Source organism: Artibeus jamaicensis, unplaced genomic scaffold (assembly GCF_021234435.1).
Source record: "Artibeus jamaicensis isolate MK-2021 breed Jamaican fruit bat unplaced genomic scaffold, CSHL_Jam_final contig_867, whole genome shotgun sequence".
NCBI lineage: Eukaryota > Metazoa > Chordata > Mammalia > Chiroptera > Phyllostomidae > Artibeus > Artibeus jamaicensis.
This window is the reverse complement of record NW_026521995.1, coordinates 7,241,759-7,259,734: the sequence shown is the minus strand read 5'-3', so window position 1 is coordinate 7,259,734 and position 17,976 is coordinate 7,241,759. Positions and strand designations below refer to the sequence as shown.

Here is a 17,976-nt window from a genome sequence, read left to right as displayed (position 1 = left end):
TTATCAGGAGAAACCCCACATCTACTGACTTGGAAAAAGGTCGTGAAGGGCAAAGAAAACCTGCCTGGGGCTCCACTGTGCCTGCCCAGCGGTGACCGAGGTCTGGCAGCCTCCTGTGTTACATACTGACACTGGTAGCGTAGCTGCGGTGTGAAACTCATCAGGAGTTTCAAAACATCACCCACTCAGTGAACTTCTGGAAGACAGCCCTACGGTGATAGCCACAGACATCTGGACAGTGACTGACACGCTCAGCTTCCACCACCCCCTGGATCTCTGTAATAATTCAGGAAGATTCCAGAAACCACGGTTCTTGGACAGTAACACAGGGACGTCACAGGCGTAGCCAGCCTCGTCTCAGGTCTCTGCTTCCCACTGCACCTGGCTGCTGGGGGAGCGCCTGAGGCTTCACTGCACAGCAGAGCTGGAAATCCTGACATCTGACTTGTGTGGGGCGCTTCAGAAATGAACCGTAATGAATGTTAGGAGATGAATTTTATGCAGATTCATAAACCTTTTAGTCAAGAATTACAAATCCAACTTCATGAAGAGTGAAATATATTGTCTACCACCATACCTTTAAACGGCTGACTCAGAAGACCAATTTAATTATCTAAATAGCTGTACTTCAGTAATAATGTGATTTTAAAACCCAAGTTAAAATTTCAGTGTGTCTCAGAACCACCCATTGTTCTAAGATGCAAACAACTTAAAAATAGCGTCCTCCTCTTTTCTTCTATTCTGCAAAGTTAAACTTACCTCAAGTAAGCATTCCTTGTTCTTAGCATTCATTTTCTCATTTATGTCCTTGCTTTCTTTTTTTCCTTTGTTATCCAAGTAAAAATTCTAAATAAAATATTAAAAGATCGATTCGTTAGTCCCCATCACCATGCCGGCCTGCCGGGAAGTCACCATCTCCCTGGAGAGAGAAGAGGTACCTGTAGGAACAGCTGGGAACCACCCCGTGTGCTATCTGTGACCAAGTGCCTAACCAGGGCATCCTGAGTGCTGCCTAGGGCACAACCAGGCAGAAGTAACACGGCTTCTTCCTCCCATAGTGCACCATCAACAAGGAAACAAACATCAGACTGAAAGCACTAGCAAAGATGACACGGCATCATTTGACTATTAAATTCCATGGCCTAGAACACGAGGCAAATGCTGGACTCCTGGAGGCCCTACTGCACTGGGAAGAGCTGGGGGCCGGGGTGAAGCTGGAGCCTGTGTCCCACAGCCAGGAGGGAACCCATTCTGGCTGGAGATGCCACGTAGGAGTCTGCGGCCTGTACAGTAGGGGTTCTGCTTATTAAGAGAAGCTTGAAGTCTGGATTTTTATGCATGTTGGCAAATAATTTTAATTTTAACAAACTGTGGGTCAAGCACAACACAGACTGTGAGGCGTGGCAATTCTTCAGGACAGACAGAAGTAGAAAGGGCATTTCCCGAGAGGGACCCAGCCTAACCAGGCAGCAAAGGCCAAGGTTACAGGCACTCAAAGGTGGGCGTGTGCTCTCTAAGCAGAGTTTGTATAAATCTAAGTATCATATTTCGTCAGTTCTGAATATCAATGAGGTGGCTGAAACTAAATGTTACATGCAAATGTTTTAAAAAAACTGTGAGCATCCCAGGGTTAAATTTTACATCACTTTTACAGTTGCAGTATCAATGTTCCCAGTGATTATGTCATAGTTGAGGATTTTGAAGTCAAAATGTAGGGCTGTGTAAAATGAAAAATGTGAGAAAACTAGAACACATATCTGTGGAGAAGAGTGAAGAAATTAAGGGCCCTCCTGAATATCGACACGAATGTGTATTTGCACCATTGGAAGGTTTTTCTGTGTGGGACCCCTGGACCACACCGATGCTCTGGAAAACTCGTGGTGCTGAGGTCCCAACACACCGAACTGAAACCTCTGGGTCAGGGCCCGGAATTCTGCATTCCAGCATTCTTTCTGGATGATTGTTATTCATATTTGAGAACGTGTATACTGGACAGAGAGTTAGGAAGCAAACTGCAGGCAACCAAAATTTGCAGAATTAAGATATCTCCTAAAAATAGAATATATAAAAATGGTGACTTGCTAACTTAAACAGAGAGAAAAAGTCAAGTACAATTCCTTTGATAATTCTTACTGAATTATTTTTTAATGGGTGTTTAAGACTTTTAACTTTTACTTGTTATTTGGAAGGATAGTATATTGTGAATTAATATAGGGTGATTTCATATAGGGTTCAGATACTTTTTTTTCCTTTGTTTTCATCCACAGACATTTTTTTCATTGCTTTTAGAGAGAGGGGGAAGGAGAGAGGAAGGGAGTGAGCAAAACATCGATGTGAGAAAGAAGCATTGATTGGTTGCCTCCCATAAGCGCCCATACTGGGGACTAAATGCACCCAGATCCGGGATTAAACTCACAACCTAGGTATGTGCCCTGACTGGGAATCAAACCTGCAATCTTTCAGTTATGGGATGACCCTCCAACCAACTGAGCCATACTGGCCAGGGCTCAGAAACTATTTTAACTTTCCGAGTTTGGCCTGAAGACTATGCCTAGCCATAATAGATAACACATAATGCCTGCCAGAACTCTACTCTAAGGCCTTACAGGTACACTTTCATTTCATCCATTCAAGAACCTCACAACATAGGTATAATTGCTATTTCATAGATCAGGACACAGAAGGATTAAGCAATTTACCCAAGGCCAGTCAGTGCCAGAGCTTTGAGTTTTTCATAATTCTCCTCAGCCCTAAATTAATTCCACAGGAGAGAACCCAGCACTACAGTGTGGATGTACTTAATGCCACTGAGCACACTTAAAAATGGTTACAATGGTAAATGCTATGCTATGTGTATCTTTGCCACAGTAAAAAAAATGAGATGACCTAGTCCTAAGAGAGACTGCAGAGGGGACCTCTAGCAAGCACAGCTTGCTGGGGAGTCTGGAAACATGAATCACGATGAGCGGAAAGATGGCAAGGGGACACCAGGAAGATTCCGCGGCACATGCTTTTCATCCTCATCCTGGAAAAGGAGAGTATGTGTCACTCTCCTTGGGGACCGGTGAGGGTCCTTCTCAGCTGTGAAGGGCCCCATTTTATGAGTCAGGATCTGCAGCCGTGCCTTTCTCTGAGACCCCTCTCTTTCTGAACTTCTGAATAACTGCTTTCCCCTTCAGAGTGACGGTGCTGCACTGTGTGTTTGTTCCAATGAAAATGCAGGAACACAAAGTAAATCTGAGCTGAAAGGACCGATTGCCCTTCGGCCAGAGCTCCTGTCTGTCATGTGGTCAGCCAGCTCACTGTGAGCTGCTCCGTAGCGAGCAGCAGAACTCGGAAGTTAATTTATCTGTGGCAAAAGAAACCGTGGGCAATCTGAGTTGAGTAATAAGAGAAGCTTAAAATGGGAAATGAGACTTTCAGTCACAGCTTGATCCTTTTTCTTATAGCTTCTGAAAATGCAAGATTTGGGACAGCTGGGTAGGAAAAAACAGCAAATACACGACTTATTTAAATACCACCTTCTTGGAATAAAGAGTGAATCAAGCCAATAGTTACCAGTCCAAGAATAAATATTTGTGAGTATCCTTTACATGAAAACATCTCTGTTCTTAAGAAGCTTTCTATCATATTGAGAAGGTAAACATTTAAATAGACAGTAGCTAGTTGGACAGATGACTATATACTGGGTGGGGAAAAAGTTAGCTTTACAGTTGTGAGTATGCCAAACAGTTTATCCCTGTGTTTTTATTGATTTATTATTGTATTATTTATTATTATTAACCTACTTTTGCCCCCACCCCCGTATGTATTTATAGATGGGGGAGCTACAGGAGGTACTCCGTAAATTCAAAATGAGCCAAGTTCTGTAGGTTTTCAGAGAGGAAGAAATCACTGTGGGCCAAGATGATCGAGAAAGACTTCACAGGGGAGGTCAACATCTGAACTAGATCCTGAAAGATGTTCAACATTCAGATAGGAAAAAGGGAATAAGGAGAGCATCTGAGGCAGGAAGGAAAGCATGTATGAAGGCCCAGAAGTGGTTCAATATTGGGTATCTTTGGACCACCAGTGAACAGCTGGCCTGGCTAGAGCTGGGGGTTAACATAGCACACCTGAAGAAGACCAGACCACCACACCTGATTCTTCTCTTCCTCCCTGGGATAGAACGCACCTGCGGCCTGTGTTCAGGTGACTATGCAGTCTTCCCCCTAGAATGGGAAGTGCTTATTTCCTTGTCCCACTCACACTGGGTTCGGCCCTGTGGCTTGCTTTGGCCAGCAGCATGGGGGTGGTGGTTGGGGGGACAGTGCATACAGCGCATCAACTGTGAGCAAGAATTTGAGAGGCAGTGGTATGTTTCCACTCAATCTCCTGACCTCTTGCCATTCACTATGAGAAGACTGTGTCACAAGTGGCTGCTGGGCTGAGAACAGTAAGGGGGATGTGGAGCTACCTGAATCTGACTCATAATCTGGAGCCAAGGACGGCTGACCTGCAGACACAGGAGTGAGGAAATGTCTGCTGCTATAAGCACTGGGATCCCGAGGTTATTTTATACAACAGTCTAATCCACACGCCCACTCTAGCTGGTAAAAGGACCTATCCACCGAAGCCAAGGGCAGACTTTCCTTTAAAACAATAGCCCATCCTGGGGACCACAGATGTGATCACTACATGACTTTTCCTCCAGCTGGGCCTGGTCCTGGGAGGTAAAGATGAACCCTGGAGGGAGGGGGAGGTTGGAAAGGAATGGGGGAGAGACACCATGAGGTAAGGTTCTCACCCAAAGGTGGCACCCTTCTACACCTGAGGGGAAGAATGAAGCTGCGTTTCTCATTTCTCTCTTGGCTCCTCACTCAAGCAGCCAATGGTAAACCACAACCACCACTGAATTTCAGTTAAGAAACGGACCCAGTGAAGGAATGGAAATTGCCAAAAATATCAATAGTAATTATTGTCAGAGTGTGGGATTATGGATGATGCAAATTTCCTCTCTCATTTTCCAACTTTTTAAAAACAATAAATTGATATTACTTTAAAATATATTTTATTTATTTATTTTTAGAGAGAGGGGACAGGAAGGAGATAGAGAAGGAGAGAAACATCAATGTGTGGTTGCCTCTCATGTGTCCCCCACTGGGGACTTGGCCTGCAATCCAGGCATGTATCCTGACTGGGAATCGAACCAGTCACCCTTTGCTTCACAGGCCCATGCTCAATCCACTGAGCTATACCAGCCAGGGCTGATACTACTTTTGAAGCCAGAAAAATAAAAGATGTTATTAAAAGAAATAAAAAGTTATACATTAAGTAAGCAACCTTATATTAGTCAACTTAACCAATACCTTCTCTGAAAAACAGATTCTTCTAGCTTCTAGCAAGAAGAATGACTAACGTGAATACTGAGTCCCTTTCCTGCTCCACGCACAGTCTTTAGAACTCTTCTGGTTTCAGGCAACCTCACTGGTCTTTGCATAGTAGGACTACATGCAGCACAACTAGGAAAGCAAAACCCCTTAGGTGACAGGAGACTTCCATTTGAACACCCGGCTCTTACTTGGGAGGACCTGTGACTACTGTCGACCAGGAGGAACTTTCCTGATGACAACCAGATTGAGAAATGGAGCTGCTTCTTGAATAACATCGCTTTCTATTAGGATAGTGAGAGTCTACTGCCCCAACACGCTTTACCCAACTGGGGCCGCGCCGCCTGGGTAAGAGGGGCCCCTGTTTTAATACCTCGCTTTAGAGGGTCTCTGTTCTGACCCTCAGCCAGCTACTCCCTCTTGCTGTGAACCTAAAACTGCTCTAAAATATAAAACATATTTTATTTATTTTTTTTAAACATATTTTAAAAACCCTTATTTATGTACTTTTTAAATGGATACTGGTGGGAATCAAATTGCCATAGGACTGTGGCTAGTTTCATTGGATAGCTTTTAAAATGTCAAAATTTATAATAAGCTGCACATTGCCTTATTTGCATTTATTTAAACTTGTGTTGCTTGGAAGTGCAGAGTGAGGAGTTTCTTGGTTTGGCGGACTAACACTGGACATCCAAAGGGATATCCAACCCCCAAAGCAGCAGCCAATGATGTGTATCTGTGGAGAATGTCACACAGAAAGTGAAATAAGATCCAGGGATCCATCAGATGCAGAGAATGTGGATAAAGAATAATGTATAAGAAAAGAACTAAAAGATTGGTGCTTTAAAAAAAATCCTCACTGGAGGACATTTTTTCATTGCTTTTTAGAGAGAGACACGGGGAGAGTGAGATCAATGTGAGGGAGAAGCACCGGCTGGATGCCTGGACTGCGTCTGGACTGGGGATCGTGCACCCCAACCCGGGATTCTATGAGCCTGACTGTGGACCAAGCCCGCAACCCAGGCATGTGCTCCAACTGGAAACTGAACTCACAGCCCTTTGGTTGTGGGACGATGCTCCAACCAGCTGAGCCACACTGGCCAGGGCAGGATTGGTGGTTTTTGATGCTCGATGAAATGTGGAGTCCAAAGGAATATCTTTGTTTGTATTTGGATATGTGGCTAATGTTGTATAGCTTTTGATTAGTGTACTTATCTTTATGAATACAACTATACATACATTGCTTCATTTAAAAAAACCATATTGTATTTAGGTATCCACTAATTTTTATATAAAGAAATTATTTTTTTTCTCAAAAAAATTGTGTTGAAGAATTGTGTATGTCAACATACAAATGTGTGAGGTAGTCCATAGTTTTTCAAACTTCTGGGGGGTATCAGCGCAGGAGTTTGAGGTCTGTTCATAGAAGCAGCCCCCACCTGAAGTCTCTATGTGGGAAGAGACGAGTGAGCAGCATCTCAGGGTCCACAGATTTGCAGAACTGGTTTCTTCCCACGAATTTATTATAGATGACTGAATTTCGGAGGGGAGCAAAGCACTTTACTCCTCATAACTTCACAGGGTAGCAAGCAGTTCATATGCTGGATTTGCCCTGCATGGAGGGAAGTGCGGCAGTAACACCGCCGTCCAAACGGAGAAGCTGAGTTCCGGTGTTGTCAGACAGCAGGCCGAGGCCCCGCAGTCGGCGGGCGACACCTGAGACCCGGGTGAGCAATGTGACTTTTCCACTCATCGTGGAAATGGTGCCTCGTGTGTGTGCCCGCCTCGGCTCATCTCTGACGTCCACAAATCTGAACTGACTTGTGTCTGAGTGTAGAGCCCAAAGCCTCTTTGTATTCATTTTACTGTCTCCTCATCAGACCTATGCCTGAGGTAAGTAATTTGTAAAAGACTTCTCTTAAATATTAAAGATCCAGTATTGCAATTTTAAACATGAAATTTTATATAGTTTTGTGGAATTTAGTAATTTTCCAGAGAACAGATACTCTGGGCCTGGTAAGTACTTTCTCAGTCAAGCTGTGAATGCGAATCCATTTTTCATACAGCAAACAGGCTATGGGTAGGCTAAGAACACTGACCTTGGCATTGTGAGTGCAGATGTCAAGGACAAAGTTAGAATTGGATCTCTCAAGCACTTGAGGGACCTACGTATGCAGACCTATGAGGATATGCACCCTTGTTCCCTTAAGGGCACAGAGGATGTAAAGCAAGGTGACTGGTGACAGCACAGGGTTCTGCAGGAACAGTGGCCTGGGCCATGCCTTTGCATGTACTTTTATACAGAGAGTAGAATAATAATTTGGCAGATGGCAGGAAATCCAATGAATAGTACCTTTGAGTACTACTGGTGGCTTCAGAATGTTCCATCATATCATAGCCTTCTGCAGATACTGCTCACTGATCATCTCTATGTCTAAGTCATTTTTCTGCGAGAACAAAGCCCTAATCCTACAGAAAAAAAACATATCCACAGAGGCACACAGAGTGGGGCTGAGGGCCAACCTTAGACGCTGCCTGTTGGCAGGTGCTGATTGCAGAACAATCTTGCATAATCCAGGATGAGTGAAGAGGAAAGGCCAACATGTTTATGACAGAATCTTGCAGTGCCTTATGGGAAATAGCATGTGAATGACTTTACAGACAACATATCTATACAACTAATGAACTTCAGGATTCAGAAGAAAATTGTAGGACATTTTTATCTTCTGAAGATGGAGGTAGGGTAGACAGGAGAGAGTTTCTGAAGGAAGTTTCTCATGCTAACAAACCTGGAAAACGTCCACAGTCTGCCCTCTCACCTTAAGGACAGCGCGCTGAAGTATCATCCATGCAGAGTACTCGTCAGAAGACAGACTATTTAACCAAACAACGAAGAAATAGAGACACTTAAAATCAGTCTCTTCAATTTTGGTCTTCACGTTTGATTGTAAATTAGGAGAATCTACTCACTTAGTTTTAAGTAAGTAGATTATTATCCAGAAGAATTCAGGAAGATTTTGGTCTGACCCTATCATGCGGCAGATTGCAGTTAGACCAATGCTCCACAAAAATAGCTAAAAAAGTTGGGGGAAAATCTCTCTGAAGGCTTTGGAGAGCCACAGAAGCAACCAGGACTCAAAGGGCCAAGGTCCAAGAGAGAAAAAAAGTGGAAAGAGGTGTCTGGACCTTCTTGGAGCCCTGTTGCCCCTCAGGGCATCTGTAGGTTCTTCACTGGCAATAGGAAAGTTCAACTTAAAACCACAGGAGACCACCACATACCCACAAAAAACAGCCCAAAACAAAAACCAAACCAAACCAAACCTGACAACACCAAGGGCCGACCAGCATCTGGAGCACCAGGAATTCTCATACAATGCTAGTGGGAGGGCAAGTCACAGGGTCACTTTGGAAAACAGCTTGGCACCATTTCCTAAAGCTAAATGTATGCCTAAGCTGTGATTTGGCAATTGCACTCATACGTCTACATGCAAGAGAAAGTCTACATATATTCAACAAAGACACATGCAATAATGTTCCCAACAGCATTATTTGTTAAAGCCTCAAACTGGAAACAAATCAAATGTTCATCAATAATACAATGAATAAACATATTTTGGTACAGTCACACAATGGAATACTAAACTTCAGGAAAAAAGAATAAATTTCTACTACATGCAACAACACAAATGAAAGTTGGATAAAAAAAGCTAAACACAAATGACACTATGACATTTTATATAAAATTTAAAAAGAGGGTAAGAGATGATAGAGGTCAGAATGGTGATTACCTTTGTAATGGGGTTAATGGCTGGGAAGGGGCAGGGAGGCTATAGGAGCAGCATTAATGCTCTACATCTGATATGGGTGGTAACTGAGTGGGGTGCTTAGTTGGTACAGATTCACAGGCATAGTTATGTTTTGTGCATTAATTCAGTAGACACTGCAGCAGGTGCAGCTGTCCTCTAATACCTGTTCTCCTCTTCCTCTTCTCATTTAACAGTACTATAGTCACGTTATACAACTCCTGGGCCCTGTCCTTACAGACTCGGTGTGGAGGAGCTGTGCAAGTGGCAGCTCCGAAAGTAGCTTCCCATTTTAGCGGTGCGTGTAGTTGTTCAGATAGAGGCCACATTGCTCAGCTTTCCTTGTAGCTCAAGGTCAACATGAAACTAAGTTCTGGTCAGTGGCGTATGAACAAAGTGAAAGGGTCATTTGCAGGTCTTTCCACTAAGAAGTCTGGTTGTGCACTCCCCTCCCACGGACCGGAGAGTGGCCAGGTGGACCCACAGATGAAAGCCACTTGTTGAGGATGGCAGAACCATCCTACTAGTTGTCCAGTCTGGACTGGTGTGTGAGAAAGAAATGAGCATCTACCTTAGATGGCTCCCTAACAAAGTTAGGCTTTAAAGCATGGGATTCAAGGTAGCTGTGGTTTGAAAACTTCGTACTTTGATTGTTCGATATTTGTCACAAACAAGTGTTTATTGCTCTGTTGTAAGTCTGCCACCATACAACCCAGAGAAGATTCTAGAGAAAAGCACAGTGTAAGGAAAAGTGCATTTTCTCAAGAGGAACCTGCTCTGGAGAATCCTTTAATTGTGACTCTAGTAAATGAGACTTGTATTTTTAGCTTATAAAATATAAAGGTGTCTGACATTCTTTGACTTTCCTAAAAAGACTTGACCTTCACGTATCACAGTTGGCTGGAGGCCACAGTGGGAAGGCCTCCATTTCTGTGACACCCTTGGATACATTAACTTGAAGGAAGTTTTCAAATATGGAGAACAATGCTTTTTATTATGTAGAGTGTAAAATAAAGCACAGGAAGTTGTGCCTTTTCCAGGAGCTCTTTTTGTGGTCTCAGAGTCAATAAGTACCAAATATAAACAACAAAGAACATCAAAATATGAAGTGCTAATGACTCAGAGTGCATCAAAGGAGACTGGATTAATGGAGCCAAAGAGAAATATGGACCCAAAAGAAGGATTAGTCAAGAGGTTGATATGCTTTGGGTTGTGAATCAAAAGAAACAAAACGGGTTCTTTTCTTTCTGGATGTTTCAAGGGGCTCTTAGCTTACATATGGCCTAAGAGCTGAGTGAGTATTTCTTTGAAAGGAAGACACTTGTGACATTTTGTGAGCTCATGAATGACGTGGCTAGTCCACAGGTGGCGTTAAAAACCCTCCATACTTTATATGGCTTAACAGTATCCAAGTTATCTCACCTGGGGGTTTTTAAATACAGCATATTTTTCCTCTTTCTTCAAAAATACCACTTTGTTTTCTGTGTCTCTTGTCCAGTCTGATAAGACCTCAACAACATTTTCATGGTCTTCAAAAAACCTTTCTGATGAAACAAGAAAAACAAGCCACTTTGAGTTAAGCCCAGTGCCTTCTACTTCACGCAGGTTTTCAGAAACTCCTCATTCTCACACAATGTCACACTGTAACATTCCCGTAATATTTATTCTTCAGTGTCAGATCTTCAACTTATTTTCCATAAAAAAAACATGGCAGATGGACCTACACTACAGTGATAATGGTCGGCCATGGCATTTTTCTCCTATTGGTATTTTTTACTGTAAATAGTTCCAGGGAAAGGTAAACACCTTATCTGTATGGAAGGCAATTAGGCAATAATTGGTTTAAACAAATATGAATGAAATTGTGATAAGCACTCTAAAACATCACTCCTTAAACTCTAATAACAGTATATGAATATTGGAACCAAAGCTAAACATAAAGGAAGGCTTTCATGTTTCTGTTTGACTCAGAGTTGAAGAAAACTTCACCTGTTTCTTTCAGTATAGGCCATTTCCTCCCCCCAAAAATTTTCACCGAAACTTCTGAAACAGGCAATCCTACATTCCACCTAGCTCTCCCGGGAGACAATTGTTCTGTGAGTGGTATTAAGAATGAACAATAATAGTATTTCTTCCATTGTTCCTTTCTTTTTTAAAAATATATTTTATTGATTATGCTATTACCGTTGTCCCATTTTTCCCCCCTCATTCCCCTCCACCCTGTGTAACCCCTCCCACCTACATTCCCCCCCTGTACTTCATGTCCATGTGTCATAAGTTCTTTAGCTTCTACATTTCCCATACTATTCTTACCCTCCCCCTGGCTATTTTCTACCTACCATCTATGTTACTTATTCTCTGCACCTTTTCTGCCTCTCTCCTCCTCCCACTCCCCTGTTGCTAACCCTCCATGTGATCTCCATTTCTGTGGTTCTGTTCCTGTTCTAGTTGTTTGCTTAGTTTGCTTTTGTTTTAGGTGTGGTGGTTAATAATTGTGAGTTTGCTGTTTTTTTACTGTTCATGCTTTTTATCTTGTTTTTCTTAGATAAGTCCCTTTAACATTTGATATAACAAGGGCTTGCTGATGATAAACTCTTTGAACTTGACCTTATCTGAGAAGCACTTTATCTGCCCTTCCATTCTAAATGAAAGCTTTGCTGGATAGAGCAATCTTGGATGTAGGTTCTTGCCTTTCATGACTTGGAATACTTCTTTCCAGCCCCTTCTTGCCTGTAAGGTCTCTTTTGAGAAATCAGCTGACAGTCTGATGGGAACTCCTCTGTAGGTGACTGTCCCCTTATCTCTTTCTTGCTGCTTCTAGAATTCTCTCCTTCATTTTAATCTTGGCTAATATGATTATGATGTGCCTTGGTGTGTTCCTTCTTGTGTCCAACTTCTTTGGGACTCTCTGAGTTTCCTGGATTTCCTGGAAGTCTATTTCCTTTGCCAGATTGGAGAAATTACCCTTTATTATTTGTTCAAATAAGTTTTTCACTTGTGGCTGTTCCTCTTCCCCTTCTGGTACCCATATAATTTGGATGTTGGAACATTTAAAGATGTCCTGAAGGTTCCTAAGCCTCTCCTCCTTTTTTTGAATTCTTGTTTCTTCATTCTTTTCTGTTTGGTCATTTTTTTCCTCCTTCTGGTCCACTCCACTGATTTGAGTCCCAGTTTTCTTCCCATCGCTACTGGTTCCTTGTGCATTTTCCTTCATTTCCCTTAGTGTAGCCTTCATTTTTTTCATCTAATTTGTGACCAAAATCAACCAGTTCTGTGAGCATCCTGATCACCAGTGCTTTGAACTGTGCATCTGATAGGTTGGCTATCTCTTTGTCGCTTAAAAGTATTGGCTCTGGGGCTTCAATCTGTTCTTCTGTTTGAGCCATTTTTTTCTGGCGGGGGGGGGGGTCTGGTTGTGCCTGTTACATAGTGAGGGGTGGAGCCTCAGGTGTTCACCAGGGCGGGGCAACACACTTGCTGGGTTGTGATGCTGTATGTGGGGGCGGGGTCAGAGAGGAAACAATGGCACTTGCTCTACTCTTTCTCAGATTTCAGTCTTTTATGCTGCTTCCCACAAGCAAATTGGGACCTTCTGGTGCTGGTTCCTGAGTGGGTGGGCTTGTGTATGTTCTAGGACCCTGTGGGTCTCTCCAGTGAAATCTCCTGTGAGGCTTGGAGTCTCTCCCTGTGCCTCAACCCCCACAAGTCTTTTCAATCAGTGCTTTTAGGCTTTATTTCCCATCGATGGGGCCTTGGGTTGAGCAGCCTGTCTCGCTCCCCATTTTTGTGTGATTTATCTGAGTGCGGATATGTGACTGCAGTCAGCCAGTTGCCTTGCCTGCTTCACTGGGTCTGCTTGTTGTCACTCTGAGCCTGGGGTCTGCCAGCAGCCACCTGCACGCCAGGGTCCACCAGCCACTGCTTTTTTCTGCCGCGACCCCTCTCCGCTGGCCGCCGACTCCTCCCCTCTTACAGGTCTGGATGAATGGTTGTCGGACTTCCGTACAGTTCAATTTTCTGTCAGTTCTGGTTTTTTTGTTTCTAAATTTTTGTTGTCATTAATTTTGTTTGTATGAGGAGTCACAGTATGTCTGCCTACGCCTCCATCTTGGCTGGAAGTCCTGCTTTTTTCTTTTCTTTCTTTCTTTTTTCTAGATCAATTTCTATCAACAGTACTCTGCTCATTGGGGCAGAGCCTCTTGAACTAGACGAAGTATCAGACGTTAGGCAGGCGGGAGGGAGAAAGGGGAAATGGACACTGATGTGGGGCAGAGTTACGTACAGTTTAAAAAAGCAAATTCTCAAGAGACATTAGTTGACAGATACCCAGGCCCTCCCACCATCTGCTCAGCTTACTAAGCATGCAGTAAGAAGTATCATCCTGTCACTTTCTTTCCCTGAGGAACCACTAGAGAAATGACAACAGTAATGTGTGCATTCCCCAAGGTCTAGCCACCTGCTCTGATCCGAGTCTCTTCCCCACAAAGAGATGAAGAGGCAGAACTGAATCTGACAGAAGGGAAGTGATGTATGGGAAGTCTTGATGGCCTTGAACCAAATTCTTGTGAATAATAGACCAAAACCCATAATAAAGCAAACCCACAGGTTTTTGGAGTACAGCCAATAGCTGGGGATGGGACTTACCAATTTGTAGTTCTGGGTATATTTCATAAAGACACCAGTCTATATTGCAGTCACAATGGGTTTTCTCAAAAAGATTGTCTAGAACATCTCGGGCCAACTGCCGCTCATCCAGCATCAGCGACTTCGTGCTGTTATCATTCATGTGCACCTTGACAACCAGCTGGGGACAAAGCCACAGAGCAACCACTAAATTTCAGCGACTGAAGAAGGCCACCTTCTTAAGATTTCAAAGTTGCTATTATTTCTGCTCATTTAGGTAAGACTATGTCCCACCAATGAATTCAGTGTGAACTCGCACTCTGAGCACTTGTTTAAGGGGCTAGGAATACAGAGGTGGAGAAACCAACTTACAAAAAAGAGAAACATACAATAGACAAAGCCCTTGCCCAGGCTTCAGAGGTTTTGCATTCTGGTGAGGGAGGCAGAGGACAAACAGAATCAAAGAGGTGCCAACATCCTGTTTTCCTGACATCTGTCTGTTACTTACTCAGGTTCATCCTGGAGGCCAGAGGCGCTTTGTGACTGAAAGCCACAGCTGTATCTTTGTAATAAATTCTTCTCTTTTGCTTAGCTGGAGTTAGGTCCCTTTTCATGCAACCCAAGAGTTTTAAGACACAGGAAAGACTAAGTTGGTTAGCCTATGATTCTTTGAAGATAGGGAGTGCACAGCGATGAGACATCACCACGGAGCCTTGCTGGGAGCCAGGCTGTACCATAGCAGAACGCAGGTGAGATTAGAGGTACATTAAGTGAAATAAGGTAGTCTGAGAAAGAAGCCATTATCGAAGAATGCAGGCAAAATTAGTGATCTAACTGACTTTTGGCACTGAGTTCACAGTCAGATTGGTAGTTATTCCGAATCTAGAGCGTTTGGTGGGAGCAGCATTTATTCATCTCCAATAAAGACATAGGATTTCTTGGATTTTCCCCAGACAACTCATAAAGTTATTTAAATTTCTGATCCTCAGGGGAGACCCTGATTCTGATGCATTACAACAAAATTAGATGATGAAGTAATGCAGCTAGAGTTTGGGTTTTCTTTGACATATGTGTATTTTTAATTACAGTAGTTTGCTATTTACGAGTGCTGCAGGTGGTTTATAATGGTGGTGAATATCCAGTCTTCAAAAGCAACAGTGGAAATGTGCCTGCTAAACTGATCCTACCTAATTAAGTGGGAATTAGTCTAGTTAGCCCCCAGCGAAGTCAGGGTCTGTCTTTGAAGGCTGCCAGTGGGGGAAGGGGGTGCTCCCATCCTCCTTCCAGACAGCCACTGCCCGACTTCCTGTCTGCGGTGCCCGGAACTACTCCCCACGCAACCAGCAGAGAAACCCTGGAAACAAGACCATTAACCAGAACCATCTGATACTCTTGCTTCAATTTCTACTCTAATTTGAAAAGAGAAGTATGAAATGGCTAAGGACAAGTTCTGCCTCTTCTGTTTGCCCACAGTTGGTCATGTGATTTACAAATGAGACATATCATTGTCTAGAACATGATCAGATGGACTGAGAAGACAGGCCAAACAACGGGTAACATTTTTCCTCCCCCAAACTTTGGGTAATATCTGGAGCAGCTGGGAAACTGCCCCTGAGGTCCCGCTTCCACCTAATCTGATTGTTAGAACTTGATACTGTTAACAGAGAGAAGGCGGAGTTCCTGTGGCTTGTTATGCAGAGTTGCTGACAGCAACCAAAGGTGTGGGTGGTGATAAAATCTGGGTTAGGCTCCAGCAAGGACCACAAATTGAAGCTTCCTGCAGTGCCTCGTGTTCTCTAGAGTCAAAATGTAGAAATCGGGGCAGTAAAAGTGCAGTGTCCGCTCCTGGGGCCAAATTCAGGCTTGCCCGAGAACACTCTACGCCCCTCCCACCCCCTGCTGAGAAAAACTGCAGGATAGTTGCTTTTTTTCCTGTTTGTTTTTTGATGTATTTAAAATGATAGCTCCAATGTCTAAGATACATTCATCTGACCTGAGAATTGAGGACTGAGAGTTGCATGGAAAAACAAATATTCTTCAAATAGCAGTCTTTACCAGGGTTATTTTCTCTAGAAGGCATATCTGCTGCTCTCTGCTAAGAATTATTGTTATAAAGCAGCAATTTTCAACCTTGTTTTTTTTTTAATCTCAGGGCACACATAAACTAATTACTAAAATTTTGCAGCACACCAAAAAAAATATATATTTTTTGCTGATCTGGCAAAAATTTATAGGTATAATTTTGATTCATTCACACAGGATGGTGACTATTATGTTGACTGTTGTCATCTTTTTATTTGACAGTGTAAGGGAAGAGATGTCAGTGCCCCGACTAAACAGTCGGGTACTGCGTGTTGTAAAAGTTCTTGCCATTTACTGGTTGAAAATAACTACTATAGAATAGTTCTAGGAAACTTGTCCTAGGAAACACTGCCAATATTAGGTTTTAGAAGAGTAACTTGTCATGATGGCAAAATTAATGATGTTTGACCACATTTCATTCTTACTTAGGAATTCTTAAGGAAATAAAACATGTTGGTTGTTTCTTTTGTTTTTATGTGGAGAAAAACCCCACATAATTTGACCTAGATGAAAGGTGTATTTTTTGCAGAAATTGCAAATAAAATTGAATCCACATGTAGTTATGAATGTCCAGAATTGCAAAACTTAGAAAATAAGAAAATCAAGAAGGCTGGTGACTTTCAGCGAGAAGGAACCATATTTATTACTTCACAGCCTCTATCACATTTGCAAGTTGACGAGTATCTGCATCAACACGGAACATGCTAATGCTAACTCGCAGTTATGTGATTCAACAAGAGAAGCACTTGTCACATATACACTATGTGACATCGGGTAAAACGATTCAAGAATAAAAAAGCTCCCTTTTTCTAATCCATTACAGCAGCGATTTTCAACTGGTGTTTAAAACCTGCAAAACCTGACTATTTTGTCAGGTGCGCTGACCTCTTTTCCTTTAGATTGTCAAGTAAAAAAATGGTAACAGCCAACACAGCAATAGCCATCCTGTGTGACTGAATCAAAATTTTTTGTCAGGAAAAAAATATAGTTTTGGTGTGCTGCAGAATTTTAGTTATTAGTTAAAGTGTACCACAAGGTTGAATATCACTGCATTACAGGAAAGATGTAATAGTTTTTTATAATGTCTTCTTGTTCTTTTGTAAGCTATTAAATACAAGAATACCTTGGCTCTGAATCATTTGCCATATTTTTCTTCTATAATAAAATTTACAGATGGAATTGTTCTCCTGAGATACAGAACTTTAAAACAAACAAACAAACAAACAAACAAACAAACATAATTAGTGCCTGAATCTGATGGGGCTTCCAGTTCTCAAAGCTTTGTCCTACAAGATGAGTCTATAATTCATGGTCCAGAAAGATGTCAACACCTACAGAATACTGGGGGCCAAGGGCCCCTTTCATGTAATTTGTTTTCCCTCCTGTAAAGGCACAGTGTAGATTATGTGTGAGTACATATTCATCACTTTATTATTGTATGAGTATGTCACTTTATTTTCTTAATGTTCTACGGCACACAAAGGCTTCTGTTTTAAGACAAACATTTAGAGCTTCAGAAATCAGCACAGATATAACACCTGGCTTTTAAATTTTCCTTTCTCATTGTTCAGACTGACTTTTCTGTTTTACATCTTCTTTGTTGAATCAGGGCAAGTTGTGATTTATGTTTGCTGTTACAATTCACCTCAACTAGATTCTGGCCATGGTCCCTCCTTTCTCATGCACGGCAGGAAACAGCTGCTCCCTCCTCCTTGTTTTAACCTCCAGCTGAAGCAAACAGACTGAATATGTTAGTGGTTCTCCGTTTTTCATCTAAGAATCAACTTCTCTTTTCATTTCCCCTCTGAAAATATATCCAACGTAGCTCTCATTTTATAAACAATCAGAGGTTCGCTTGGGCTTCTTCCTGCTTTATTTTCTTTTTGGCATTTACCTCCTCCACTAGAATTCACCTCTCCACAAGCAGGGACCTCACCTGACTTGCTCACCTCTTTGTCTCCCTTTGTCTCACCTCTTTGTCTCCCTTTGTCTCCCTACACCTGTTCCAGGAGGTGGGGATGCATCAGTGAGGAAAACACAGCCTTTCTGGAGGAGCGTCTATGGGGGTAAGGAGGAGTTGTAGGTAGGCACAAATATGA

At 42.6% G+C, this 17,976-nt stretch overlaps 2 protein-coding genes across 2 annotated transcripts in view; one reads left to right on the top strand and one right to left on the bottom strand.

The window, feature by feature from the left end:
* Positions 1-6,582, top strand: part of LOC119050158 (protein adenylyltransferase SelO-like) — an 84,756-nt gene extending 78,174 nt beyond the window's left edge. Inside the window, exons 23-24 of the transcript XR_008389614.1 lie at positions 3,450-3,578; positions 6,258-6,582. The gene's annotated coding sequence lies outside the window, so the exon portion shown is untranslated. The remainder of the gene's footprint in view (positions 1-3,449; positions 3,579-6,257) is intronic.
* APBB1IP (amyloid beta precursor protein binding family B member 1 interacting protein) overlaps positions 1-17,976 on the bottom strand; it is a 90,404-nt gene that overhangs the window by 23,598 nt on the left and 48,830 nt on the right. The window contains exons 6-8 of the mRNA XM_053654783.1: positions 13,817-13,976; positions 10,595-10,716; positions 760-846 (exon numbers count right to left, since the gene is read on the bottom strand). Of these exons, the coding sequence (XP_053510758.1) occupies positions 760-846; positions 10,595-10,716; positions 13,817-13,976 (369 nt within the window). The remainder of the gene's footprint in view (positions 1-759; positions 847-10,594; positions 10,717-13,816; positions 13,977-17,976) is intronic.